General features: G+C 45.6%; 1 protein-coding gene across 2 annotated transcripts in view; it reads left to right on the forward strand.

Moving 5' to 3' along the window:
* Positions 1 to 22,080, forward strand: part of slc12a2 (solute carrier family 12 member 2) — a 46,796-nt gene extending 24,716 nt beyond the window's left edge. The window contains exons 5-27 of one of the 2 annotated variants that reach the window (XM_023845283.2): positions 126 to 265; positions 1,242 to 1,352; positions 1,942 to 2,050; positions 2,240 to 2,364; positions 3,627 to 3,711; positions 3,984 to 4,138; positions 5,500 to 5,607; positions 5,715 to 5,838; positions 5,929 to 6,030; positions 8,386 to 8,541; positions 9,765 to 9,864; positions 10,545 to 10,656; positions 11,309 to 11,449; positions 11,913 to 12,019; positions 12,607 to 12,686; positions 13,257 to 13,397; positions 14,457 to 14,504; positions 15,331 to 15,450; positions 15,761 to 15,872; positions 17,127 to 17,213; positions 17,672 to 17,807; positions 18,349 to 18,416; positions 18,943 to 22,080. In XM_023845283.2, coding sequence (XP_023701051.2) covers positions 126 to 265; positions 1,242 to 1,352; positions 1,942 to 2,050; positions 2,240 to 2,364; positions 3,627 to 3,711; positions 3,984 to 4,138; positions 5,500 to 5,607; positions 5,715 to 5,838; positions 5,929 to 6,030; positions 8,386 to 8,541; positions 9,765 to 9,864; positions 10,545 to 10,656; positions 11,309 to 11,449; positions 11,913 to 12,019; positions 12,607 to 12,686; positions 13,257 to 13,397; positions 14,457 to 14,504; positions 15,331 to 15,450; positions 15,761 to 15,872; positions 17,127 to 17,213; positions 17,672 to 17,807; positions 18,349 to 18,416; positions 18,943 to 19,078 — 2,603 coding nt within the window. In that variant the 3' untranslated portion in view covers positions 19,079 to 22,080. The remainder of the gene's footprint in view (positions 1 to 125; positions 266 to 1,241; positions 1,353 to 1,941; positions 2,051 to 2,239; positions 2,365 to 3,626; positions 3,712 to 3,983; positions 4,139 to 5,499; positions 5,608 to 5,714; positions 5,839 to 5,928; positions 6,031 to 8,385; positions 8,542 to 9,764; positions 9,865 to 10,544; positions 10,657 to 11,308; positions 11,450 to 11,912; positions 12,020 to 12,606; positions 12,687 to 13,256; positions 13,398 to 14,456; positions 14,505 to 15,330; positions 15,451 to 15,760; positions 15,873 to 17,126; positions 17,214 to 17,671; positions 17,808 to 18,348; positions 18,417 to 18,942) is intronic. The other variant, XM_023845284.2, reaches the window with a different exon arrangement.
* Positions 22,081 to 27,361: the final 5,281 nt, after the last annotated feature.

A 27,361-nucleotide genomic window follows, 5' to 3' on the forward strand; every position in this document is an offset into this window, starting at 1 on the left:
AACATTGCGCTTGGCTGGCTGGCTGGTCTAGCGAACCTAAAAGTTAGCTGTGTGGTGTAGATTTTGGGAATGGTCTTTGCTTTAGTTTGAGGTGTACAGAGCCTAAAATGCTTTCTTTTCCACAGGTGGGGCATATTACCTCATATCCCGGAGTCTCGGCCCAGAGTTCGGAGGCTCTATCGGGCTCATTTTCGCCTTCGCCAACGCCGTGGCGGTTGCCATGTACGTTGTGGGATTTGCTGAAACCGTTGTGGAAATCCTCAAGGTAGCTGAAATTGCACCAGGGTGTGCCCCCCAGGCTTCATTTGCCTATTTTTATTGATTTTAAACTGCTTCATGGCTAGCTCTGCCCCCCCCCCCCCCACCTATTTTGAAGGTTTCAATTTCTCCCATAAATCCTTCACAGATGTGTGCTTCTGTCTATAAATGATTATCTTAGGATTTAGTCCTTACAACTTCCTCATGTTGTTAGTGGCAATGATTTATCTTTGATCTGTCCTATGTGAAAAGTCACTTTCCCACCGAAGTTCGGGAACCTTCCTGGGCCATCTTGAGCAAGAACTTTTGTAGTTCCCAGCCACTTTCATGTGACTTTCCTACCGCACAACAGGAACTGGGACAGGAAATGTGCATGGGAGACGCAAAAAGTTTTTAGGTTAAGCTTGGTACGTAATTTCATAAGTGCGGAAACCGCACCACTATGCTAAAACAATGGAGGATGAACAAGTCATTTTGTTAGTTATGGGGGGGGGGGGGGGGGTTATTGATGGCGCAGTCTGAGAATACGGGACAAATCTCAACAGACTGATCTTTTGTTTTCCACAGAATAAAGAACAATGTAGTGTTATTCCGCTAATCCTGGCAAGTCTTACCGCTGACATCCCCCCCGTACTTGGTATTGGCAATATTATACAACAATGCACCAGTATCAGTCAAAATTTCCATATTGGTGCGCCACTAAAACAAAGACTGGAAAGCCAGAGCACTTATGCTGGTTCTTGAAAAGTTCCTGTGGTGAGAAAGGGCCTAAAGCAGGGTTCCCCAATTCTGGTCCTGAAGGGCCCTGATTTGCATCTTATTCAACTCGCCAGCTAATTGCTGGGTTCAGTAGGCGTCGGTCCCTGGGACTGGAATTGGGGAACCCTGGCCTATAGTGAGGTGGCTTCTGTTCCGTTGAATAACAGGAGGTCCATGGACCGCATGGAGTGTGTCGTTTCTTAACCAGGTTATGTCCACCCCAGGGTGCCGACGCCATCATGATCGACGAGTCCAACGACGTGCGGCTGATCGGGAGCCTCACCATTGTTTTGCTGTTGGCCATCTCTCTGGCAGGAATGGAGTGGGAGGCCAAGGTAACGGCCTAAGGCTGCGTTTGTCATTCCACAGAGATTCCATTGTTTGTCTTCATCTGTATGTATCTCCCCCCACACCCTACACATTAAACTACGGGTTTGCCCTTCTACACACTTTGGTTTTCAGACCCAAAAAGATTCATGGAAGGTTCAATACTGTGTGGGGAAAAGGATTGGCAGGACCGTTAACATTGCAATATGGAAAGAAGCTAAATGTTGAACAAAAAGTACCAAGAATACAAATACCTGATGACATGGACTGTATAAATTGGGCTCTTCAGACTTCTCTTGAAGTAGGGGGGGGGACCTTGCCATCTCTTGGGGACTGTAGACAAATGTTCCTTTGGGGAAATACAAAGGGCCAGTTCTGTTTTGAGGTGCATGCAATGAACAAAAGCAACATGCAAGTCCTCCACCCTGATGGAATAGTTCTCTGGTGGTCTCCATAACAAATGAATGTGCATTGTTATCCTCTATTCTGGGCTGGACCCAGAATCGGGGAAATGAATTGAATTGACTTGAATTGACGAGTTTTCCCTAACAACTCCCCTGGTCTGAGTGATTTTTCCCCCCTCTTTCTCTCTTTCAGGCTCAGATCTTCCTGCTGTTTATTTTGTTGACTGCCATCGTCAACTACTTTATCGGGACCTTCATTAATGTGGAGTCCAAGCAGCCCAAGGCCTTCTTGGGATATAAAGGTTTGAGCTGCACCCAAATAGTGTACCCAGATATTCTTGTAATGTCAAGCTTTTTATTCATAACAGGTTGTGATGTCCCAAAACTAATGATTATCTCCATAGTAGATCAGACTAAACAACCTGAAATACTCAGTTTTTTCTCTAGAGCAGTCCACAATAAGCTTTTTCCATGATATTTGTCTCTTTCAGCTGAGATAATGTTCGAGAACATGGGTCCAAACTTTCATGAAGAGACGTTCTTCTCCGTATTTGCTATCTTCTTCCCAGCGGCCACTGGCATCTTGGCTGGTGCCAACATCTCTGGAGACCTGGCGGTGAGAACTTGTTGGCTCTGGTTTTGCCTGATTCTGACGTTATTGCTGCAGCATTTGTGTTCAAAGTGTGCAGTTCTTAGCACAAAGTGCCAAATGCATACTTTTTTATGGACATTTTGCCAGGACACTGTTTTTGAACCCAGATCTCAACATGTTTGACCTGCTTGCCCCTACTGGCTATAGCTAGAATGTTAACAATGGCTGGAAAAGGATCGAGAGTCACTGGGAAGTTGCTTGTGTGGGATGTTTAGTTGCTGTAAAGGTGTGTCCCATATCTGCTGTAAAAATATTACTTGGCAGTAAAGAGTGCATAGCCATTCACCCCCATGGTTGCTGTTGTTCCTGTTTAGACATTTTAAATGGAGGAACTAGCATATAAATCCAAATACATTTTTACTGTACTGTTAAGTACACTAGCATCCAATCCATTTGGGTACATTTGACAACTTATTGCCTACTATTCATCTTACGATTGCTATTTTACTTGGTTGGTAAACCTAGAACTTTATCTAGCTTGTCTACTGTAGGACTAAGATGTGGTGTTTAGTTTGTTTTCCTGTGATGCTTTTATTTCCCAGCTTTCCTTCTGGGTGCTATTCAGCTCAAAACACGATAGTCTGCAAATAATTCAAGGGACCATCTATTCCCATCCCAGACAAATAAGTTTCTAGAAACTCTAATCCTAATTATGGTGGTCTTCACCCACTCACTCACGGTATGTCCATCAAAGTCCAAAAGGCTTGGACACCGAGGGTAGGTGAGTAGTGAGAAAATGACTTTTTGGTTCCATGCTTGGTGGGACTACCACATATTGTCAATGTCTAATTCAACCCAGTGGCAGTCAGCAGAGGTACCAGTGGGATATGGGTGAGGCTTTGTGGGTGACTGACAGCACTCAGTGCCAACCACAGCAGGCGTCAAAGTCCTGTTTCACAACTTAGCCTGTTTTTCACCTGAACCACAGTTTGGATTGTGGCTGGAAACCTGAGTACCTGGGGAAAAACCCCACACAAACACAGGGTTGGAAATATAAACCGCACAGATTTAGGGTTTTAATCCACAGCCCCGGTGGTCCGAAGCAGTAACAATATCTACTTGGCTGTCCCTGTAGGGCGCTGGACATGAAGTTTGCTAACCGAGACCCATATTGTGATTTGAGAAAGTCACTGTTTCTGCAACTTCCTCTCGAAGTTCCTCAACTTCCTTGCAGCTCCTCATTGTGCCTCGGTGCTTTAAATAGATGTTCTGTTCTGTGTCCTCAGGATCCACAGATGGCTATTCCCAAGGGAACGCTATTGGCCATCCTGATAACCGGCACGGTTTACTTGGGTGTCGCCATCACTGCTGGTGAGGGCAGAATTCTTCTCTTCCCAAACGTTTTCTTGGTATAGAAATCCAGGCATGTTGTTCTGGTCATGCTTGGACGCATCCAATTTGCCATTATCAGCCTTCACAGTCCTTGTCACTTGGATAAAGTTTAGATTTGAGTTTGTAAGCTGGCCTGACCAGGGTTCAGTACGCTGAGGGTGTTTTGACAAAAGCTCCTTAAGCTATTTGATGCACTGGCTACAGATTCTGTACCCCATGTGGTCTAAGGGCGCCCTCACATTTGCCTGCAGGGTCCAGTATCGTGCGTGAGGCCACAGGCAATGCCAACGACACCATCAGCGGCAGCGCCACGGCCAACTGCACCGACGCCGCTTGCAGCCTCGGTTTTGACTTCTCCTCCTGCAAGTCCAGCAAGTGCGAGTATGGACTCCTGAACGATTTCCAGGTACTCTGGGTTTGCGGCTGGCTGCCGGACCGAACAGGAAACCCTACCATTGTACCCTCAACGGTTCCATTGTCTATGTCCTGTATTAATATGCAGCAATAAAATGACAGACTTTGTGCTCATACCTAGTAAATGGAGGGAAATTAATGAAAACCAGTGGAAGGAGCTTGAAGACCAGCTTCTGCAATAATGGCAATTGTATCCCGGATCACAAGGCACTGTTTACCCTGTGAGCTGAAAGGGGGCCTTTTAGGGTCTCTCCCATGACGCTGACGTCATTCGAGAGTGGCCAGGGTGTGGAAGGGCCTCAAAGGGACCTCGGTGTCCCATCTCCCCGCAAAGCGTGGCGGTCAGCTGAAGAGGGGCTCGTCCTTGGCTCTCTCTCTTCCTTCCATTGTTATTCTTCTGCTCAGGCCTCCATTGTCTTAAATGCCATGCTCATTATGTCCATGGCCTGGCCATGGCAGATCTTTGCCCTCTGCCCCCCATGGTTAGTAAAATGAGTAATTGATCCCCCGGGGCCTGTGAACCCTTGACGGCTGGTTTATCTTAACTTTACCGTTACTGCGGACATGGCTGGCACTGGCTCTCAAGACTATTCGGTGGTTATATCAAATAATTTCTTTATAGCAAAGTCTCTAAGGAATAAGTGATTTTTTGCCCTCTGTCTCAGCTCTTTGTCGTTTAACTGAGAAAGTGTAAATGCTTAGCTGGCAGCACGTACCTTTCGAGATGTATGTGGTTAGACTGGTTTACCGGGCTGCCTGCTTGCCTTAGAGGGCCTCAAAGGAAACGAGGCACCTGTCTGCTATACCCAGACTGTTCGCTGCCTTGACGCACGACCCCAGGAAAGCATGAGGTCCAGGACCGTTTGGAAGCAATTCCTTGTCAACAAAACAGCGCTAATAATGTTCCTCCGTAGCCTGGCTCCCAGTCGAGGTAGATTTAATGTCCTACCCTAGCTGTGAACTCTGCCTGCAATTAGCTATTATATTATTATTATATATAATTTTATTTTTCATAACATGTGTTGCATGTTTAGTAACAATTAAGATTAGTTAATGCCACATGAACTCCAATTTCAGTGTTTCTCTGCAAACTATTGCAGAAGTGATTTATGTGATCTTTGCATTTAACCCTGGGGAACCCAGACCACCTTATTGTAGGAAAAATATGTCCATTTGCTAAAATGATCATACAGACCCAGTGAACTCAAAAACAGGTGTTTTGTAAAATTAAGTATTGATGGTACAACCAAGTGTTGTTTTTAGGTACTTCACAACCGCAGCTGCATTCAGCCTCAAAGTTTTAGGAAGTGCCAGTAAGTGAGGAACTGAAGGTTCTGCTCCTTTCTCTTCCAGGTCATGGCCCTGGTGTCGGGCTTTGGGCCGCTCATCACTGCCGGAATCTTCTCAGCCACTCTCTCCTCGGCCTTGGCCTCCCTGGTCAGTGCGCCCAAAGTCTTCCAGGTGAGCTGTGCTTGTAACTGTGGCTATTTCCATGGTGACCGCCTCCCCGCATTCCCGGCGCGTTTCTGAATGTCACTGCAGGACTTCCTCCCTCTCATTTTCCCCAGGCACTGTGCAAGGACAACATTTATCCCGGCCTGAATTTCTTCGCCAAAGGTTATGGCAAGAACAACGAGCCCTTTCGTGGCTACCTGCTCACTTTTGTTATCGGACTGGCCTTCACTCTCATAGGTAGGCTTGTGGTCTGACGCTGCGAGGCGGCCTTCAGACAAACCCCCACCTGCTCTTAATAATGCCGTGTCTTTCTCTCCCTTCCCACAGCGAAGTTGAATGCCATTGCACCCATCATTTCAAACTTCTTCCTGGCCTCCTATGCCTTAATTAACTTCTCAGTGTTCCATGCCTCTCTGGCCAACTCTCCAGGTGAGACCCAATCGAAACCCAGATGGGTGGAGCTTACCTGCGTGGGTGGGGCCGATGGCTGGGATGAATGTTCACCACAGCAGGTTAATTACAGAGCGCAGCTACTGTCTTGCAGAGATCTTTCCGAAGACGTGCTGTCGTCCATAGTGTCACTAATTACAAGCTGCTATTTTAATTGTTAATTAATGTCTCCTTTAGTTGGCAGGGAGAAATGTGTGCTAGCGGCCAATATGCTTAAGCCAGACAGGGGCTTTGTAGTCTGCTCACAATGACTGTTAATTCTCTAGAGTTTACTGTGGTAAGTTAATGGTTCTTTTATACATTTCTCTGCCTTTTGGGCATCAGGGAGTTGTTTTGTATACTCTTCGGGGGCAGTAAGAGTAGATGAGGCTTAAGCTGCATGATGAACTTAAAAACCCCAAAATATTACTAACCAATAGCAGTCACTCATTTTCAGTTGATGAGGCCCCACCTGTCTGGTCGGTCCATGGGCAATAAATAACATCTGGTTAGTCGCAGTTTTCAATGCATGCTGGGTAATTTAGCCCCTGTTCGGCAAACTTTTGTTTAATGGTTTTATGAAGGTCGTTTTTAAATCCTGGCTGTTGACATTTGAATAGTCAAGAGGTCTCAGTGTTTTCCTAGAAGAGTTTAAATAACGTTGTCATTTATGTGAATATAAAAGCAGCTTCCCATGACTGTCATAATGGGCCTGTACAGAGTTCTGGCCTTGAAGCCTTAGCATCTAACTGCATAAGCAAGGCTGGGGTGGCACTTTGGCTGGGGTTCATTTACCCTTTTTGTTCAATTTGTACATTTTACATCCTGACATCTGCATCTGGCAGCGAGGTGGAACTTGCATTAAATCACATGCAGCCAAAGTTGAGAATGTAGTTAATACTCTGCAAGCACTCAGTGAGGGAGTTTACTGTTTGGTTTTGCTTTGTTTTGTCGGTTGAGAGAAACACACCATGAGTGGTCGCACTACAGTTATTGATGGATTAATTCTGGCAATTATTTCTGCCTTTGCGTGGGGGGGTGGGGTGACAGAAAAGGAAAAGTAGAAATGCAAATGTCCAGACATTTTTATCTGATATTTGCATCTCTTGGAAGATGTACTTTTTATTTATTTTACTCTTGGAAAAGGTCAGTTATGCAGTCACTGGCGCTCAGTCCTCCGGAACCCACTTGACCACTAAGTCTTTCCTCACGGATCCTTAAATATACAAAGAGAGGCAGAGAACTATGGCCCATGAGCAGGAGTGCGAGCCCAGGCGTCTCGCAGCCTTCTGGGGATGCTCCTTCCCGCTTGGCAGTGCTTGTTTCAGCTGGACTACCGTGATGCGGCTGCCATGCTTTCAAAACAACTGGCTGGGGGTTGGCATGAAATTAAACTGTCAGTGATCTGTCAGACCCCAGCAGTCGATGTGACGGATTTTAGCTGTGATTTAGATGTGCATGGCTGTATATGTCCTCTCTGCTTTACACGGAAACCATTTCAGGGCTGGAGCCAACCTGAATGCAGTATTATCATAAACGTGATGTATGGCTGCTTATTTTTATTAAAATCTGGCAGCTGCTGCAGTCAAGATAAGGCCGCGCTGATTTAAATGTGGGGAAAATGAGGATACTGGGCGGATATGGCAGAGTTAGAGGTTAGGGATGTAGATTTTGAAAGCGAATATAATTTGGTGTCGAGTTAAATTTTGGCTTTTAAATGATGTCATCCTTACTGCAATCTCCTGCAGGTTTGGCAGGGCAAGCAGGCACGACTGCAGCGCTTATTGAACATAAAGGGTTTACAAATAAAATAAAGATGCATTAGATATGCAGCATGATGTCGATGCATTAGAACAGACAATCCACGGTCTGTGGTGTAAAAATAAATAAATAAATGCTGTGTCGTCTGCGGTGTGACTTGCACCCTACAGTAGGTACCCTGGGGATTGTGTCGACGAGGCTCTTCCTCATTGTATCCCAGTGTGGAGCTGTCACATTTAATTACAAACTCCCGCTAGCCTCGCCGCAGCGTCACTGACGCGTACCGTTAGCGTTTAGCACTTTTAACTGTTGCTAACACCCTGATTCGTATGTAATTCTGGCTGGTGACAGTGGGGTGTGATCTACTGGCTTTTCATGGAAGCTGAGGGTTTTCGAAATCTGCTGCTAAAGAATTGCTGAGATTCTTATCCAGTTTGGACAGGAAACCTGTGGTTAATTTTTATTTAAATATGTATTTGACCCAGTTCTACGATTTTAGAGCTGCAGTTTTAGAAGGATATGGGCTGTCTGCCTAGAGCTTTGATTCCCCCCCCATCTCACCTGTTGACCCCCTCCCCCCCTTTTCTGAAACAGGGTGGAGGCCCAGCTTCAAGTACTACAACATGTGGGTGTCACTGGGGGGCGCCGTGCTCTGCTGCGTGGTCATGTTCGTCATCAACTGGTGGGCGGCCCTCATGACCAACGTCATCGTGCTGGCGCTCTACATCTACGTCAGCTACAAGAAGCCAGGTGAGTCCAGTGGGCCTTTACTCTCACACCTGCCGTATTCGGCACACTGAACGCAGTGGTAAGGAATAAGGCTGCCCAGTACTGCGGCGCCGCATTATATGCATAAAGTGCAGCGATATGCAGGACAAGTGCAAGGGAAAACAACATTGGCACACAATGTACAGGTAAACAATGATGGAATGTTTAGAATTTAGAGTAATGCAGCTGAGTTGCATGTAAATAGTATGAATGGAAGAATAAATAAATATGAGTGATGAGTATTGGCAGTGGCAATAGTGACAAAGTGGATGACCAACTTTAGTTAATGTCCAATTCAGTAGGGTGGGGGGCAGTAAAGAGTTCAGGGTCCGGATGGCCATGGGGAAGAAGATGTTAGTCTGGCGGAACTGGCCCGGATATTCAGGAACCTCCTGCCAGACGGAAGGGGGGCGAAGACTGTGGGAAGGGTGGGGAGGTGATGGTGGTGATGGTCCCTGTCGGTTACCAGGCAGAAGAAATGGCTGATGTTTTGGGCGTGGCGCGGTTAACATGCGTGTATCGATCCGCTGGTCCTCCTCGGTTCGCTTTTGAAGCCATTCTCCGAGCGTTTGCTCTGCTGATACAGGAGTCCTCCCAGTAATGTGATTTGGGATTCGCGCTGCAGCGCTTTTAATCAGACACACTGGATGCTTCCTGCCGCTGACCCCCGGGGGCTCTGGCGAGTCCGCTTGCGGTGGTGGGACCTGGAAGAGAAAACCTCACTCATAATCCCCTAATGGGCCGTGATGAGAGTCTCCTGCCATCCACACTTTGCAAGCCTGTAATTCACCAGGAAATGTTGCGTGCATGTACACTGTAATTTTGGCTGTGGTTCACCAATGGTGGTGTGGGGGTCTCAGACCCAGAATGTAAAGTTATCTTAAACTGGAACAATGTGGCATGCAACAGGTTGCTGCACCATTCAAGTTCCTCTTAAATTATAGTTTAAGAGTCTTATTTACTTGTGTTATAAATTCTACTGCTTTAATTTACTGTCTGGGCGTTTCGTGTTAAGCTGTAAAACCCTGTTTGACTGTCAGTGACAGTGAGTGTGTAAACAGAGTAGGGAATGTCTGTCGCTGCAGGGCAGGAATCTGCATGGAACCTCTTCTCGTTTAATTTTACTCACAATAACTTGGGTTATATGATCTGAGCTTGCAAATCACTGAGCGGGGAGGGGGGTGTGTTTGGGTTTGTGTTTACAGATGTTAACTGGGGCTCCTCCACACAAGCCCTGACCTATCACCAGGCCCTGACGCACACACTGCACCTCAGCGGAGTGGAGGACCACATCAAGAACTTCAGGTACATCCTCTCTGTTGCCCCGTATGTTCCTAGTGGGGGTGCAGCCTTCAAATTTGTCGTTGCCATGGACCAAAGTCCCAAAACTTAATTAAACAAATGATTTAATCCAAAGCCTGGGGTTAAAGGTGCTTTTGTTTCCTTCAGAAGTTGTACATGTTAGGCTGGAAATATGCTCCCCCCTTTCCGGTTCAGCTCTATCCCACAGCAGCTTCTGTTTAATTGGTCCATCATTTATGATGCTGCTGCTGATGGGGGGGTTGTCAGAGTCAAAGTGGCCCCTCTGTATTAGTCCCTGTTAGGGTTGCATAACACCTGCTACCCCCCCCCCCCCCCCCCCCCCCCGCACCAGAACGAAGAGAACAAGAAGCTGAGTGGTTAGAATATTCTTGGCTTAAAATAATTTATTTATTTTTTTGGTCCAGATGGCAATCGGCCTCAAAGTGCTTCTAATAAATGTCAGATTTCAAGGTTTTCCTCCTGCTCTTGTTACTGGCTCCATTCCCCAGTGTATTTGCAGACTCGTGTGCATTAATTCCCTGTCTGATTCGTGGGCATTAATTCCCTGTCTGATTCGTGGGCGGGGCCATATTTGTCCCAGGTTACCCATGTGTGAGCGATCTTCTCTTCGAAACGACTCTTCAGCCGTGCTGTATGTTTACGAAGGTGTTCCCCGCCCACAGACCCCAGTGCCTGGTCATGACTGGCTACCCCAACTCTCGACCCGCCCTGCTCAACCTGGTGCATGCATTCACCAAGAACGTGGGCCTGATGATCTGCGGGCATGTGCGCACGGTGGGTGGCCGATCTGCTGCGGGTCACAGCGGCGTTTTCTCACCAGTTTTGTTTGTTTTAAGTCTCTGTATCCTGTATGATCTTCGGATCACAAGCCTCCCTCTGGTGCCGTGTGCAGAAACGCTACGTATTTCAGTCGCCTGTAGCACGCAGCAATAAAAGCACGGCTCCATTAAGATGAGCTGGAGTGCTCGGTGATGTAATCATACCGTGGTGTAAAAGGCACTTTGTGTTGCCTCTCCTGCCAGGCTGGATGAAAAGCCCAGTAATCAAACCCACATTGCCTGGACGCCACGGACTCTGGCGGCCCAGAACCCCAGCAGCCCACTGGGCCCGGTCTGCAGAACAACACGTCCCTAATTGAATGTCTGATTTCATATTCCGTTGCAAATTAATCCAAAAACATGAGCCTTGCTGTATGGCCAGGGGTGAAAGTATCCTCTCATAAAAGTAATGTATTATCCTGGCTTGGTATGGTGTGACTAGACAGCTTTCATCATGAATGGATAAATTCTAGCTTTGGTATGAAGTTGCTATGAGGAGTGTTTGTCAGATGGAAGTTTTTGTGTACTTGTGTTGCTGTCCTGGTTCTCCTTGTGCTGGGCTTGCATCCTGCTAATATCCGAAGTTGACGTGACTGTTTTGTCTCCAGACGCTTCGCAGGCCGAACTTCAAGGAGCTGGCCACTGACCAGGTGCGCTACCAGCGTTGGCTGCTGAAGAATGAAATCAAGGCCTTCTACCTGCCTGTGTTTGCTGATGACCTGAGGCAAGGTGCCCAGTACCTTCTCCAGGTGAGTTGGTGGCTGACCATCATCCACAGTAACTGCATTGCTTGAAGATGTTGACGTCGGTGTTGACGCCGATTGATCATTGAATTAAGGCAAAGGCTTGTATTCTCAAACTAGTGCAGTGATTCAAGGCTTACTTTTGCCAAACCATGTTTCTCCCCTTGGATTCTGCACAGGCATCTGACTCGCATGAATTGTTTAGCACACGTCGTTCTTAATTGCAGTTTTCACCCAGCTCTCCTCTGACAAGGCCATCTGAGTCAGATGTCGTCTATTTGTGTTGCCGCTGGCAGCCCTCTGAAAGTCTGAGCCAGAATCTGAGCCTCAACTTCTTTACAGAATTGTGCCGGAATAGTGATGCAATACACAGGAAGCTCAGCCTGCAAAGCTGGTACCATCTTGAATAAAAGGTTGAGGTTTGGTTACTGCAACGGTTTAAATTCTGGCCTCCATGTCTCTTTGAAAGGCTGCTGGTCTCGGCCGCCTGAGGCCCAACACTCTGGTGATTGGCTTCAAGAACAACTGGAAGGACGGCGAGATGAAGGACGTGGAGACGTACATCAACATGATCCAGTGAGTGCAGTGCCAAACCTTGGCCTATTCACCGATTCAGTTCCCCATTATAAAGAGAAGCTCATAATTAATCGGCACAAGTGGCCTGTCAGGCCACTTGTGCCATCGTAAATGATCGATATTTTCCCATCTGAACTGTGGAGCAGCTTGTCCTTTGGGTGAGCAGGATAGGTAGTATATTCAGTCAGCCTAGGCTTGTAGCCTAGAAACATAGCTGGTTTAATACCAGAGTAAAGCACAATCCTTTCAATGCTGGTGGTGAATAGCCTTCTAGTTGTATCAAACAGAGCAGAGGAGGAATATGTGAGTGTTGACAGTTCGATTTACCGGTGCTTTGACTCATTAGGGCTCTCTGTTTGGCAGCCATATGTTTGAGGTACCTGCCGCTAACCGCTCTTGCTTTGAAGCCCTGTTGTGCCGGGACCACTTGCGTGTCCTCGTTTGTTTGTGACGGTACTCTCCACGGGCCGTCTGTCGTGTCCTGCCGAAAAGCGCAGATTTAATGCGCCGTGACGTACACAAGTCCACGCCATGTCACGCAGCATCCTCGTCAATTGCTAACAGACGTGTTTGTTTTGCTCCTGCAGCGACGCATTCGACTTCCAGTACGGGGCTGTGGTAATCCGACTTAAAGAGGGCCTTGACGTCTCCCACATCCAGGGTCAAGGTATGTTCCTTAGATGTTTCTTTTCTGCATTGGCTTTCTCTCATTATAAAGATGGTACTTTATCTTGAGGATCTGCCATTTTTATTAGGCTAATCCCCCCCTTCATTGGTTGTGATTAAGAAAAATTGCTTAAATCTAATGTGATTTTCTTTCCATTCTGTGATGTGTGGAATGGAACCTGTGTGATCATTGGAAGGTTTATATGAATCTTTTAATGGTCCTGAGAGGGAAGCTTATTTTAAGAGTGAAACGGGCCTCTATATTTGCTGGGGGTGGGTGGAGGGGGTCCGGCATTGCATTCCTGGTCTTTGTTGCGTGTTGTAAACAAGTTACTGACCAGCACACAGAGCCCTTGTGTGTCCAGGAGCCCGTGTTGTTACTGTAGCCTGTTTGCTTGCAAAAGGGGAGGAACGGCAGCTGGCTTGGCATCGCCGAGCGTGACGCCCCTTTTTCTACATGCTCCTGAAGACTGTAAAAGTTTTGTTTGCAAGTCTGGGTTCCCCCTCCTCCAGCACCACCTGCAGCCCGTCGCCTGCCATGATTTTCACATCCTCCCCCCCCCCTTTCAAGATGAGCTGCTGTCCTCCCAGGAGAAGACCTCCGGCATGAAGGACATTGTGGTCTCCATCGACATGAGCCGGGATTCTGATGCCGACTCCAAACCGTCGTCCAAAGCCACCAGCGCCCAGAACAGCCCCGCCATCCAGAAAGGTCTCCCTGACACCCGTATCTGTCCTCTATTGCATGTGATTCCAGCACATTCATGTTTCCAGGAGCTAAGGTCATATCTCCTAGACCATAATCTAACTTGGAGATGGAGATGTGATTTTTCAGATTTTGAACTTTCTTCTCCACTATAGACAGCATGTTTAATATGAATGTTAAGATTTTCTTGACCGTAAGTACAGTTTACAGGACATTCTGGTCTTTGCTGATGTTGACCTCTGACCTTTGCATCCCCAGCAATGCTTCCTTGGGGGTCATCCGCACACATGTGTACTGCAGCGGCCCGCTGTGTTTGAATGGGGGCTGGAGGAGTGTCGCTCCCACCCCCACCATTCTGGGGCAAAAATAATCTGACTGATGTTCCCACAGTGTGGGACAGTCCTGCTGGGAACAAGGCAGGGGGAGGGGGGAAGGGATTTCTCATTCCTACACCACGGTTTGTTTACTCACATTTACAGTCTAATCTCCGTTAATTGCTTCCTACCGACCCCCCGCATGACCCTTGGGTCGCACAGTGACGTTTTTGTGGGCTGAGCCCCGGAGCCCAGCGGATATTTCTCACGACTTGATTCCATAGATCGTAATTAGCACCACATGACTTTCTCCCCTTTGTTGTGTGACGCTGTTTTTATTGTGACAAATGGCGGCCTTTTCTGTAGCTTTTGAACCATGAAGTACCATGGTGGGGAAGTACCTTTCTCCTGTTCTGTCATTTTTATTGGTTAAATCCTGATAGTGGCATTTTTCTCAGTGTGAACTGTAATTGTGGGCCTTCCTCAGTCTGTCAGGATCTTGCCTGAAGCCCTCAAAGTCGGAATGGGCTGCAATACCACAGGTTCTCCTGGATCTCATTGGCTGGTGTTGGCACCCTTTGCCCCTGATTCCCGTCCCAAGTCATCACCTGTGGCTGTGGCTCATGCAGCGTTTCGTAACCCAGCAATTCTGGAGCTGTCATTGTGACCCCGGCCCCCATGGCCTGTTCTCTCGTCGCCGCGGCAGTGGCCATTAACATCCTGTTTCCCTTCTCTGTTTAACGTTGCCCAGACGATGACGAGGACAGCAAGGCCCCCACGCAGCCGCTGTTGAAAAAAGGCAGGAACCCATCTTCCCTCCGTCCTCTGTCCTTTCAGCCTGGCTCTCTGGGAATTAAGCCCCTTCGTCTCCCACCTCTTCCTCATTTCTGCTTAGTGCTCGTTGGCTTCATGTGGCCTCCTCCGCAGCCTCTGGAGCTTCTAGCCTGTGTCTGTCTGTGCTCCGCTAGGGGGGAGTCTGTGTCTGGTCCTGTCCTTCCTCCTCCACTCGTCCTTCACTCAGATGCCATGCCTTCTTTTTCTTCTCTTCCACGAAGATCTCTCTCTTGGAGGTCTCTTCTCACACCTTTCATGTTTACAGATTTCTTTCTTTAGGGAAGCTCTTGCAGCTGGTCCCAGCAGCATGTATGTCATCTCTTTCAATAATAATGATGATAAAAGTTCTTCTTTTATTCACTGCAACTACTATATAATAATAATGTATTTGCTGTAGTTTGTCTAAAATTGTAATAGTAATAACTCATTGTAGTTTTTAAATCGTAATGTGTTCTCAGTAATATAATTTTTTAAATGTAGTTTTTTATAGCATAGTTTACTTTCCAGGGTCTGGTCCAGGTACAAATGGCACAAATAGCAGCAGAAATGCCCAAGGGTGCCAGGCCAGCCTCTGTTTGCCTTCCCAAATACCCACTTCATAGCTTCTACTTTTCCGCTGTGTTGTGTATAGAGAAGCTTCCAGATCAGACGAGCAGTATATCTGTATCTATTAATACTTTCAGCGGAGCCGTCGGGCCGTGCTTACATTCGCCTGTGGTGATGAATGAGCCCCGGCCTGAACCTCACGCGCCGTGTGTGTGTGTGTGTGTGTGTGTGTGTGTGTCATGCAGACAAGAGCCCCACCATCCCGCTAAATGTAGCTGACCAGCGCCTCCTGGAGGCCAGCCAGCAGTTCCAGAAGAAGCAGGGCAAGGGCACCGTGGACGTGTGGTGGCTGTTTGACGACGGCGGTAAGCGGCGCAGCCCCGCCTCCTCCTTGCCCACAGGCCTGCTAACGGGAGTCTGTGAACACGCCCACTTTCCTTTCCGTGCCGACCGCTCGGGTCACCTAATAGGATTAATGATTACACTTAACGAGGCAGGTAGCTCTGCTCTCAGGGTACACACTGTTCCTCTGTTCAGTGGGGCCGTGAAGCCCCCTGAGGGATTTCAGCAGGCCTGGGAGGGCTGTTTTGGTCGCTAAATCCAGAGCCTATGACTTATAGCTGAGGGGGGGCATCTTTGTCTGCACGTTTTGGATTGCGGTTCTCGTTCCCGCAGGCTTGACCCTGTTGATCCCGTACCTCCTGACCAACAAGAAGAAGTGGAAGGACTGTAAAATTCGTGTGTTCATCGGCGGCAAGATCAACCGCATCGACCACGACCGCAGAGCGTGAGTGTTTATCCGCCGTCCATCTAAATATAAAATCTGTGTTTTACTTACGAAACGGTCAGATGTGAGGTAGTTTATGTTACTGAGCCATTTCTCATTCCCTTAAATGACATTTTAATCTTGGGTGCTGAACTCTGGGTGGGGGGGGGGGGGGAGACACTTGAACACATGGTTCAGTAACAGAACACCCCCCCCCCCCCCTCCATAGTTGTGCTGATGGTTCAGCATCTTGCTCTGTTCACCCCATGTGAAACCCCAGTTGAACCAGTAACAGAGGCCTGTGATCCTTGCCAGCCCCCCCCCCCCCCCCCCCCAACTTATCAGCCACCCTCCTTTCACAGTTAACTGAAGTTTGGCAGGGATTGCCATTTCCTCCCCCAGCTGGGGTTTGTCGTCATATTTTTCAGCGACTTTGTCCGAAAAAACAGCCCCCTTTAAGCCCTCATTACACCTTGTTAATGCTAACATTGCTTTTTAAAAAAAAAAAAAAAAATCAACCTTTTTATCGAGCTGTCTACCATGTGCACACGGGGGCCATCCGGCTCTGAGCTGGGGGGGCCACGTGGCCGTATTGTCCGGCACAAATGTTACTCGTTGTCCCCAGCAGCTGTCCGCCGCTTCTTGGCTAAAATTAGCACCATGCCAACACAGAGCCTTTTATCTCTGTCTGAAGCCCTGGGGGCCATGAGTGTGTCTCCATTGCATGAAAATACACAGCCGGTTTCAGGTCTGTCTGTCGTCCTGCATGTTTTGTTGGGAAATTCTAATGTTTGGCTTTCAGAAATTACCTTCTCAAAATTCACCTTTTGTTTATGGATAATTTTTTTCCTTTGATTTCATTAATATATGTTTACTGACAGCCTCTTGAGAGGTGCATGCGTTTGTATGTATGTGCGCAAATGCACACTTCATTCACATCTGCGCACATTCGGTATTTAATTTTAATAAAGGTCCACAAATCCGAGGAGTGACGAGGCCCTATGATTCAGAATTTTGGCTTGGACACCGCTTGAGCCCCAGGAATCCAAAACTTCATCCGCTATTTCTTCAAAATCCATTCCCCTTGGCTGTGTCCTATTTCGGGAAGAGGGGAAAAAAACAGCACATTCTGTATTTCAAAGGTGTTTTGAATCCCACTGCCAGCTCCTCATTGCTTCACGCCCGGCCTTGCAATTGTCCTCTCGTGATGTCCGATGCAAGAACGTAACCCTGCCATGTGTTCTGAGGTTTCTCTCTCGCCTCTTCCTCACACAGAATGGCTGCGCTGCTCAGCAAGTTCAGGATAGACTTCTCCGACATCACAGTCCTCGGGGACATCAACACAAAGCCAAAGAAGGAGAAGTAAGTCTTCACTGAGGCTCTCAGCTCGCGAGTAGACAACATCTGCACATTCTGATGCTCTCCAAAGATGCCTTTCATCCCTCTTCCTGAATGAGTCATGAGACGTGGAGATTCTTGAGAAGTTCGCGCCTCGTCTCTGTGAAACGAATGTACCGTTCGCTTGTTTGTCTGGAAATGTGCCGATGACGCCAACATTCTGGGCTGATGTGTGAAAACGACTTAACAGCTCAACATCTGAAAGATGAACCCTTTTATTCATTACATTTTTTTTCCAAATAATAAAGAGCATTAGACGAATGTCTTCTTTTCTAGCTAGAGGTGCTGGTGTTAGGGTTACAACCCATGAGTGAATTTATACTGTGTTAATGAGCCCGACCTGCACGGTCTGTCTTGGCATCCTTCTGAGATGTTTACGCTTCATATCCGCCACTGACCTGGGCCTTCACCCCTTCCCGTAGCGTGGCGACCTTCGAGGAGTTGATCGAGCCCTACAAGCTGAAGGAGGACGATATGGAGCAGGAGGCAGCTGAGAAGCTGAAGGCTGAGGAGCCATGGAGGATCACGGACAATGAGCTGGAGCTGTACAAAGCCAAGGTAGGGAGGGGTATAGCTGTTTGTGTTCCCCGGGTCATCACTCACTGGGCAACAACGCGACCATTAACATAGCAGTTCATTGAGACGAATCTGCCCGTCTGCGGTGGACCAGAAACCCCTTCAGGTCTTGACTGAGAAGATCATTTGTGCCCCGGTTCATGGCTATGCAGCTACCGTGCAACCAGTTCCCCAAGAAGATGTGGACTGGTAGTAGTCTTGTCAAGGTTAAGGGGGATGGCTGTAAGATAGACCAGACCTGTCCAGTAACAGAACAGGTACATGATCTGTGATGGACACATTCTCTACTCTGACACCATCTCTCCATATGGAAACAACCAATCTTCAGTAGCTTCCCTTAGATATAATAACTCTTATTCCATCTATCAATCTACCGACCTGGTGAAGGTTGCGGGGACCTGCAGTTCTGTAGCGTTATTATTTTTAAAAGCACTTTTAAAGCAGCCCAGCCTGTCACCCGTCAGTTGCAGGAAGCAGGTGTTTCCCTAACATGCCGCTCGTGTGTTTCGTCTCCTCACCTCAGACCAATCGCCAGATCCGACTGAATGAGCTTCTGAAGGAGCACTCGAGCACAGCCAACCTCATTGTCATGTGAGTCATGCCCCGCCTCCTTCCACACTCCACAGCCAATCAGCTCCTGCATTGTCTGCAAGCGAGTATCCAGTGAACTATACTCTTACTGTCAGTTCTTCCCGCCACTGGCCTCCTTGCCCCCCTCTCTGTCCTGACGTAGCTCTACAATCCTAGATGCTCTGTTGAGCTTTGGACTAAAGTGCTTTTTCAGTTTCAGATGATCAGGGTGGCTTTTCAGTGAATCCGTATGAATAAATGCGTATGAAAAGATCATTTCCCTCAAGTGGATTTTGCATTATAGATAAGATCAGTATGTGTAGTTTTGTGGTGCCTACTGACTTTTCTGACATAAAGTGCTTCACAGTTTTGGTAGATAATTTCAATTTTAAAATTGGAAATTCATTTTAAGTGATTTTATATCTATCTGATGGAATTAATGTTAATATCTGTGAACTCAGTCTTAGAATTCCACTGGGAAACCTTGACCCTGTCATATAACTGATTGATTTAAATTTCCTGTCATTCATTCTTTCCTGTCCAATAGGAGCATGCCCCTGGCAAGGAAAGGGGCAGTGTCCAGCGCCCTCTACATGTCCTGGTTGGACACCCTCTCCAAGGACCTGCCCCCCCTTCTCCTGGTCCGTGGCAATCACCAGAGCGTCCTCACCTTCTACTCCTAAAACGCCTCCTGGACCACTGCACTCTCTCTCTCTTGCCAGACTTCAGTTTTTAACGAGGTTAAACAATTAGCAACTGATATTAATACTGATAAAGTGAGTCACAGAGTGAGGGAGCTGCCCACTCGGCGGGTGATGTCTGCACTCCTGAAAAGGCACAAGAGTCCGGCGAGCATTAGGACGCTACGCCACAATTTCCTCCTGGTACAGATTGAAAAAGGAAAAGAGAAACTTTAAATCAACCCCCCCATCCCCCACCCCGCACCAGCGCATGTTGTCGCCCTCATTAGTTTACTGCTGATTTTGCTCGCTAGAGCAGCAGTGATGCTCCGGGTCTTTCCGTGACCCCCGCTGGGAAGACGACGCTGAATGTCCCACTGCACCTTTCACAGCTATATGGATGTGCCTTCCACGCGAATCCACTAAATTTCTGTGCCACTCCACACGGCTGATTATGGAAAGGGGGAGGGTCCCTTTTCTGAGAATTTGAATATTTTGAATGTAAAATTAGTTTTTTTTCTTTTTTATATTCTGCGAGTGGATTTAAGGCAAACATGGATCATTTTTGCTGCATAAGGTCCTTGTGTTTATTTTTCCAGTCTTCCTTCAAGCTATAACAGCTAATTTTTTTTCCCCTTAACCATGCCCCCCACTTACAGATGTGGTGATAGGCTGAAAGTCAGTTTTATGAAACTATTGTGTGGCCCAGATGTTCTGCTGGTTTTATTTCTGATGGGGAATCTGCTTCTGTCTGGCATTCTCCCCGTCACCCTGTTTAATCCCATGGAAGAACATTAACAGCCAATATCCCTCAGTCCAGGGTAAGAATATCTGCCTCATTCGGGATGTTAATAAGCGAAGGACGAGTTGCTTGAAAGTCTGAACCAAAAAAGTACCGTTATTTTTGAGACTGGTGTAGTATCATCCCAAAATGGAATAGGACTTTGCCTTAATTAGAGTAATTATATTACTATTGTATCGGTCCTTTTAAGCCATAATGGCCAACTGGTAGAAACTTGGGTAAATGAATTTAGACGATTATATGTGTCGGAAGATGTGTAGATAGGTGATATTGTAAAATCTATAGGCAGTATTTATAACTTATGTACTGTACATATACTGTTTTTCCTTTCCCACACCTGCTTCGAGCGGTGACTTCACTGCCCACATTCCGTCACGCAGGACGAGTTACGTTACTGCAGCCTGGATTCGAGCGACGGGCGGGAGCAACTAATGTGAAAAAAGTCCGTACAGGAGATATCTCACTGACGCACATAGCGTAGATCGTCCGCAAAGCTTGCATGGAGTGTTTCCATTTGATCAGACTAACCTCCTCTGGAAGGAGAGGACGATGACCCATCTTTAAGTTTTAAGGACTGTCTGCTGTGCGTGCGTGTTGCTCAGATGACGGTTTGGCCATTCATGAATTTCGGAGGATTAGAAAACCTCCGAACCGCCTGGCCTTTCTGACAGATACCTCTATGCATGTTTGACGAATTTGTACCTGAAGTCCGCTTCTTGCAGAACATTAAATGGTTTCTCTGTGTTCCGAGTAATTGGTCTGACCGCCTTTGAGAATTCCAGATCGATCCCGCCCATCCCTCCGTTGTCATTGACGTAGGATATCCGCCGTTCCAAGCATGAAGGCACACATTCCACATATGATCGTCCACGAGTTACTGAAACGAGTCCCCTGCTCAGGCTGCTCGGCTTGCCGCTGGGGAGGCCGAACTCTTCAGCAAACTGCGCGTAGGTCCCAGCGGCAAACTTCCTGCATTTTTACCGTATGCATTTGTTGGTCCTGACTGAATGTAGCGTTCGACGCAGGGAAATGTGAACTGAATGTACACAACACTAAAGAGTTGCAGCATTTATTTTTCGGATGCCCAAATGAATGATTCATAAGTTTTCAGGGCGGCTGTCTTTCTCAAAGCTTTCAGGACATGGTCGTAGTTCATAATCATCACCCCAGAGACTGAATCCCTTTTTACTATACTGAATACAGCATGTCAGCTTTAAGTTTGAACAAATACCAATATTTATACAAATACCAACTTATATGCCAATGTGTAGAATAGGTTACTTTAAAGGAAGAGTGACGTATACATTTTGAAGGTGGTTTGCTTAAGGTTTCTACTGTATAACTGTACAGCACACAACCCCTAACAATCAATGTCAGATTTTGAAGTAAATACCACCTGCAATTAATAGATTTTATATAATCTATATATAAATATATATATATAGAGAGAGAGAGAATACGGGGTTTATCTTTCGTTACTTGCTATATGGGTATTTATGTAAACCAAACAATGTGTGTTGAGTGTGTTCACTGTACATACATACACAGCCCATGTGGTGTGATAACGGAGTCGTGTTGGTACTGGCATCCTCGTCCAAAGTCTGCAGCTTTGCCACATTATCGTCTTTGTGCTCATTCGCTTATCAAACCTCGCCTCACGCACAAGCGTTTGCCTGATCGTTAGCCAAAGGCTTGGTTTTCGTGACCCATAAATATCAACCGTCATCCTTATAATTACAACTGTTTGACTCTAATTTTTTTTTCTTGCCTGTACATAACCAGACTCTGACAAATTAAGGGAGTGGAACCTTAAAGGCAAATCTTAAAATGGAGAAGGAAAAAATATTTATTTTAGTTTAGACTTCTCCTGTAATTTTATTTTGGTTTTAAGTCACATTCCATGTTAATTTCGTTTAGCTCTCCTTAAATTTTGCCTTTATTCCCTTTTTTAGTCTCTGTACATTTCTATCTTTTTATATACCTTTAAAGAGAAGCTTTGACAAGCGGTTTTAAAGCTTTTTTTATTATTATTTTTGTTTGTTTCCTCCAGCGTGGCAGATATAATCTGCCTGCGCGGTTGAAACGGTAATGTTTTGAAATACTGTCCTGTTAACTGTCACAAATGCTTTTTTTTCTAACATTTTAACATTAAAGGTTACCAATACTTTGTACATTTTAATTGCAATAAATAAAAATGACTAAATTATTGCTTTCTTTTCGTTATTGAATTGCTCATGCGGTGAATATTTTGGTGCTCCAGGGGATGAGGAGAGAACCGTTGCAGGACCTGTTTTTGGATGAAACCTACTCTCTTGTCTTTTGGAAAAACAAAGGGCAAATATCTTGTGCAGTCCAATCAATATGACTAATGGCACCCCTTCTGTAAAATCACTCTGCTTTTCGGCAGTGAGCGCCCTCACCGTTAGCTGGTACCTAGACGTGAAATCGAACCGAAGCCATTTACCTGAGGATGAATCGCTTACATGCCACATCTTTTGCCAGCAGATCCAAACACTGACAGATGCGATCTTGTTTTTGCAGTATGAGTGTCATGACGTGTCTCCCATTTGAACGGAAAGCAGAAGAAAATCGTACACCGCCCCGGTCCCCCACACACATGCACGTTGATGGTTCCGCGCGGGAGCTGTCATACTTCGGCATCCCGATACTATTGCTGGACCAGGGACAACCTGTAGGGTGGTCAGCTCTATTTATGTGTGTTTATGCCTGATCATGTGGATAATGGGTGGCGCACACGTGGCCCTGTATTTGATACCGCAGTACAGATCGTTATGGCAGCTTGCCAACTTACGTCGCGAATCCTCATCGTCGTGTGATCGCGGGGTCTGAGAGACGCAACAACAACCCGCCTTCTCATCATCAGGCGATTGACGGACGAATTTGTTTTTGTTGCTATATGCTATTTCTATTTCGCTTTCAGATCGGAAAAATAGCCCAGTTTTCGTACATGAATTATATATGCTTATCCAATTTTTGTCAGATTTATTGCCCCTGGGACGACCGCCGCAATGTGTAGATATATGGAAGCTGTTCCTCGCATGAGAATGGATAGCTTTGAATTACATTAATTATATAATGTAAAACGTTCGCCGCGTTTTTTTTAGCGCGTTATAAATGTTAAAATGCATGTTTTTTTATTCGCATGTTTATTTGTAAGTGATGTTATTTTATTACTATTGTATGTTTTGATATTTGTATATAAATTTACAGGTTATTTACTCGATAAACAATTCGTCCTCGTGTACGGGGCTAAATGGCACGCAGACGTCTATGAGAAACGTCAAGAATGAAAGATTTAAGTCATTATTAGGTAGATTTTAATTTTGATAATTTAATTCAGCGTCTCCGTATATGTAGGCCTATTTATTTTGTCAACTTTCGTTTTATCAGTAAGATCCCAAAATAAATGCTCTGTTACGTTGGGACGAAAATGTTAATGTAAAATGTATTTTAACTGTATTTACTCCAAGCGCACGCATCGTACATCTGTCATTTTAACCCACGAGTTTCTGCTTAGATCGAAGTCTAATTGTTCTCCTGTTTTTCATGTAGGCTTTAAATAAAAACATTGGGAAAAAATGACAGAAACTGGTATCTCCCAACTTGTTTGAACAGATCTTATTTGTCAGATTTTCATTTCGGCATCCCGATCCTTGTTCATTCGCGTTTATAATGTTTTCCTGAACATCCATGCATGAACCTCCTTGTTCTTATTGTCTGAGCCTTGCGTCCCGAAAATCCCCCACGGGTCTGCTTTGTGTCTCCCGCTCGCCACAGTTTACTCTGTTACAGGCTTTTTTGGTCCTCGTCCGTTTGTATTTTAAACTCCCCCTTCTTGTCTCCCTCATCTGGTTACATGTAAGCAAGCTGCCGGTCCGGTGCTCAGGCCACTTCCCGCTGCCTGCTGCCCTGCTTTTCATCGCTGTCCAGTCCAGGTATACTGCACTAATGGAAGAGTCTGATTTATTTTTAATTAGGGGTCCCTATTGTTTTTCATATATATATTTTTTTGTTTAACGCTGCCGCCTTGTGGTTGGAAACTGTTGCTACTGCGCTATACGGTACTTTTATTTCGCTTTCAGATTGAAAAAATAGCTATCCATATATGCATATCCAATTAACGTAAAATTTATTGCATATACACTCACCTAAAGGATTATTAGGAACACCATACTAATACGGTGTTTGACCCCCTTTCGCCTTCAGAACTGCCTTAATTCTACGTGGCATTGATTCAACAAGGTGCTGAAAGCATTCTTTAGAAATGTTGGCCCATATTGATAGGATAGCATCTTGCAGTTGATGGAGATTTGTGGGATGCACATCCAGGGCACGAAGCTCCCGTTCCACCACATCCCAAAGATGCTCTATTGGGTTGAGATCTGGTGACTGTGGGGGCCATTTTAGTACAGTGAACTCATTGTCATGTTCAAGAAACCAGTTTGAAATGATTCGAGCTTTATGACATGGTGCATTATCCTGCTGGAAGTAGCCATCACAGGATGGGTACATGGTGGTCATAAAGGGATGGACATGGTCAGAAACAATGCTCAGGTAGGCCGTGGCATTTAAACGATGCCCAATTGGCACTAAGGGGCCTAAAGTGTGCCAAGAAAACATCCCCCACACCATTACACCACCACCACCAGCCTGCACAGTGGTAACAAGGCATGATGGATCCATGTTCTCATTCTGTTTGCGCCAAATTCTGACTCTATTCTGACTCCCATCCGCCTCAAGGTTGTGCGTGTTGTGGCTTCACAAATGCTTTGCTGCATACCTCGGTTGTAACGAGTGGTTATTTCAGTCAAATTCTATCAGCTTGAATCAGTCGGCCCATTCTCCTCTGACCTCTAGCATCAACAAGGCATTTTCGCCCACAGGACTGCCACATACTGGATGTTTTTCCCTTTGCATACCATTCTTTGTAAACCCTAGAAATGGTTGTGCGTGAAAATCCCAGTAACTGAGCAGATTGTGAAATACTCAGTCCAGCCCGTCTGGCACCAACAACCATGCCACGCTCAAAATTGCTTAAATCACCTTTCTTTCTCATTCTGACGTTCAGTTTGGAGTTCAGGAGATTGTCTTGACCAGGACCACACCCCTAAATGCATTGAAGCAACTGCCATGTGATTGGTTGATTAGATAATTGAACAGGTGTTCCTAATAATCCTTTAGGTGAGTGTATGTTGTACGCTTATACCAGCCGGTTCCTACTCCTGGGACGACCGCCACAATATATAGATATATGATGGAAACTGTTCAAATCAAATTCAACGTAAAAATCTCAGCTTTTAATTATAATGTAAGGCACTTTTGTTGGTAGAAATTACTGCCAGTGGATTTTGCTTTTCTTTCTTATGTTTAAGCTGTCATATTTCCATTTTATATATAAAAAGAAATGAACAAAAACTGCATCTTATCTATCATAAGAACATAAGAAATTTACAAACGAGAGGAGGCCATTCGGCCCATCAAGCTCGTTTGGGGAGAACTTAGCTAATATCTCAGAGTTGTTAAAATCTTATCTAGCTCTGTAAGTTTTAAATGATGTTTCTTAATTTGTGTATTGTTTGGCCAGTTTGTTTGCTGCTCGTTTTAAACTGGTAGTAAACGTATTGAGAAAGCCAGGTTAGTTCAGTTTAGAAAATATATTTTATTAAAGAATGTTGCTCTGTATGAGGGCAGTGCCACACCTCCAGGTTGAGAGTCTGAATCCTGCCCTGCTGTGTGTGTGGTGGGTATCCGCCAGATACAGCCGTTTCCTCTGATCGTACAATGACGTGCAGTTAGGCGAGTCGGTGTTTTCGGAGTAGTCCGTAGTGTGATTGATTGCTTGGGTTTGTGCCCTGCTGTGGACTGGAATCCTGCCTGGAGTGTCACTCAGCTGTCAAAACTTGGAGCTCTGCAAGATTTATAAAAATAGCCAAATGTTTAACAAATCACCTTTTCTTTATGTCAAAATAGTTAAGTCTTAAATAATGACCAAGTATAAGATGCAAACCAAATCTTTGTGTCCTAATGGGTTGGTTTTATATATGCAGTTCAGGATAAGATGGTAACCAGGAATATTGGGTTAGTTGTAATGTTTTTGAACAGTGATGTGACTGTAAATGAAAGGCAGAGTCCTTACCTAACATGTATATTCATGTATTCATATATGACAATTTTGCTACACTTCAAAAGAAACGTAAATTCCGCTCAGGTAGCTGAATCTATGGACACAGGGACAAAAGGTTAGGGTATTATATTACTTTACACTGTAAAGGCTGTTTTTTGTCATTTTATTTAACAGGGGTAGTACTTTTCCCTAGTAAGATGCACCTAGTTTAGGTACAGATTTTTGATAAAGTTTCTATTTTACAGTTAAATCTTTTTTTAATACCCAGTGTAGCATCTTGCTGTTAGAATTAGTTACAAAGCACCATTCCTTGAAATACACTGATGGTTATGAGGTATTGACCGTAAACACATTTCCTAACAGAATACTATTAAATATAAATATTGCAGATGTACAGTAATGTTACATGGAAAGATTTGGACAAAAGAAGTTAAAAATGATGAAAGAATGTAACTGACCAGAGTTGAGTTTGGCAAATTGAGGTGTTTGGTTAAGGTACAGTACTAAACGATTGGGGTCATTTTCACAGTTCAAACACTCAAGATATTCTCCTTTAGTGGAAATATGACAAATTGCTTTTTAAAAGACAAAATACACACAATATACACTCACCTAAAGGATTATTAGGAACACCTGTTCAATTTCTCATTAATGCAATTATCTAATCAACCAATCACATGGCAGTTGCTTCAATGCATTTAGGGGTGTGGTCCTGGTCAAGACAATCTCCTGAACTCCAAACTGAATGTCAGAATGGGAAAGAAAGGTGATTTAAGCAATTTTGAGCGTGGCATGGTTGTTGGTGCCAGACGGCCCGGTCTGAGTATTTCACAATCTGCTCAGTTACTGGGATTTTCACGCACAACCATTTCTAGGGTTTACAAAGAATGGTGTGCAGAGGGAAAAACATCCAGTATGCGGCAGTCCTGTGGGCGAAAATGCCTTGTTGATGCTAGTCAGAGGAGAATGGGCCGACTGATTCAAGCTGATAGAAGAGCAACTTTGACTGAAATAACCACTCGTTACAACCGAGGTATGCAGCAAAGCATTTGTGAAGCCACAACACGCACAACCTTGAGGCGGATGGGCTACAACAGCAGAAGACCCCACCGGGTACCACTCATCTCCACTACAAATAGGAAAAAGAGGCTACAATTTGCACGAGCTCACCAAAATTGGACAGTTGAAGACTGGAAAAATGTTGCCTGTTCTGATGAGTCTCGATTTCTGTTGAGACATTCAAATGGTAGAGTCAGAATTTGGCGTAAACAGAATGAGACCATGGATCCATCATGCCTTGTTACCACTGTGCAGGCTGGTGGTGGTGGTGTAATGGTGT

The sequence above is a fragment of the Paramormyrops kingsleyae genome, chromosome 7 (genome assembly GCF_048594095.1).
Source record: "Paramormyrops kingsleyae isolate MSU_618 chromosome 7, PKINGS_0.4, whole genome shotgun sequence".
Lineage (NCBI taxonomy): Eukaryota > Metazoa > Chordata > Actinopteri > Osteoglossiformes > Mormyridae > Paramormyrops > Paramormyrops kingsleyae.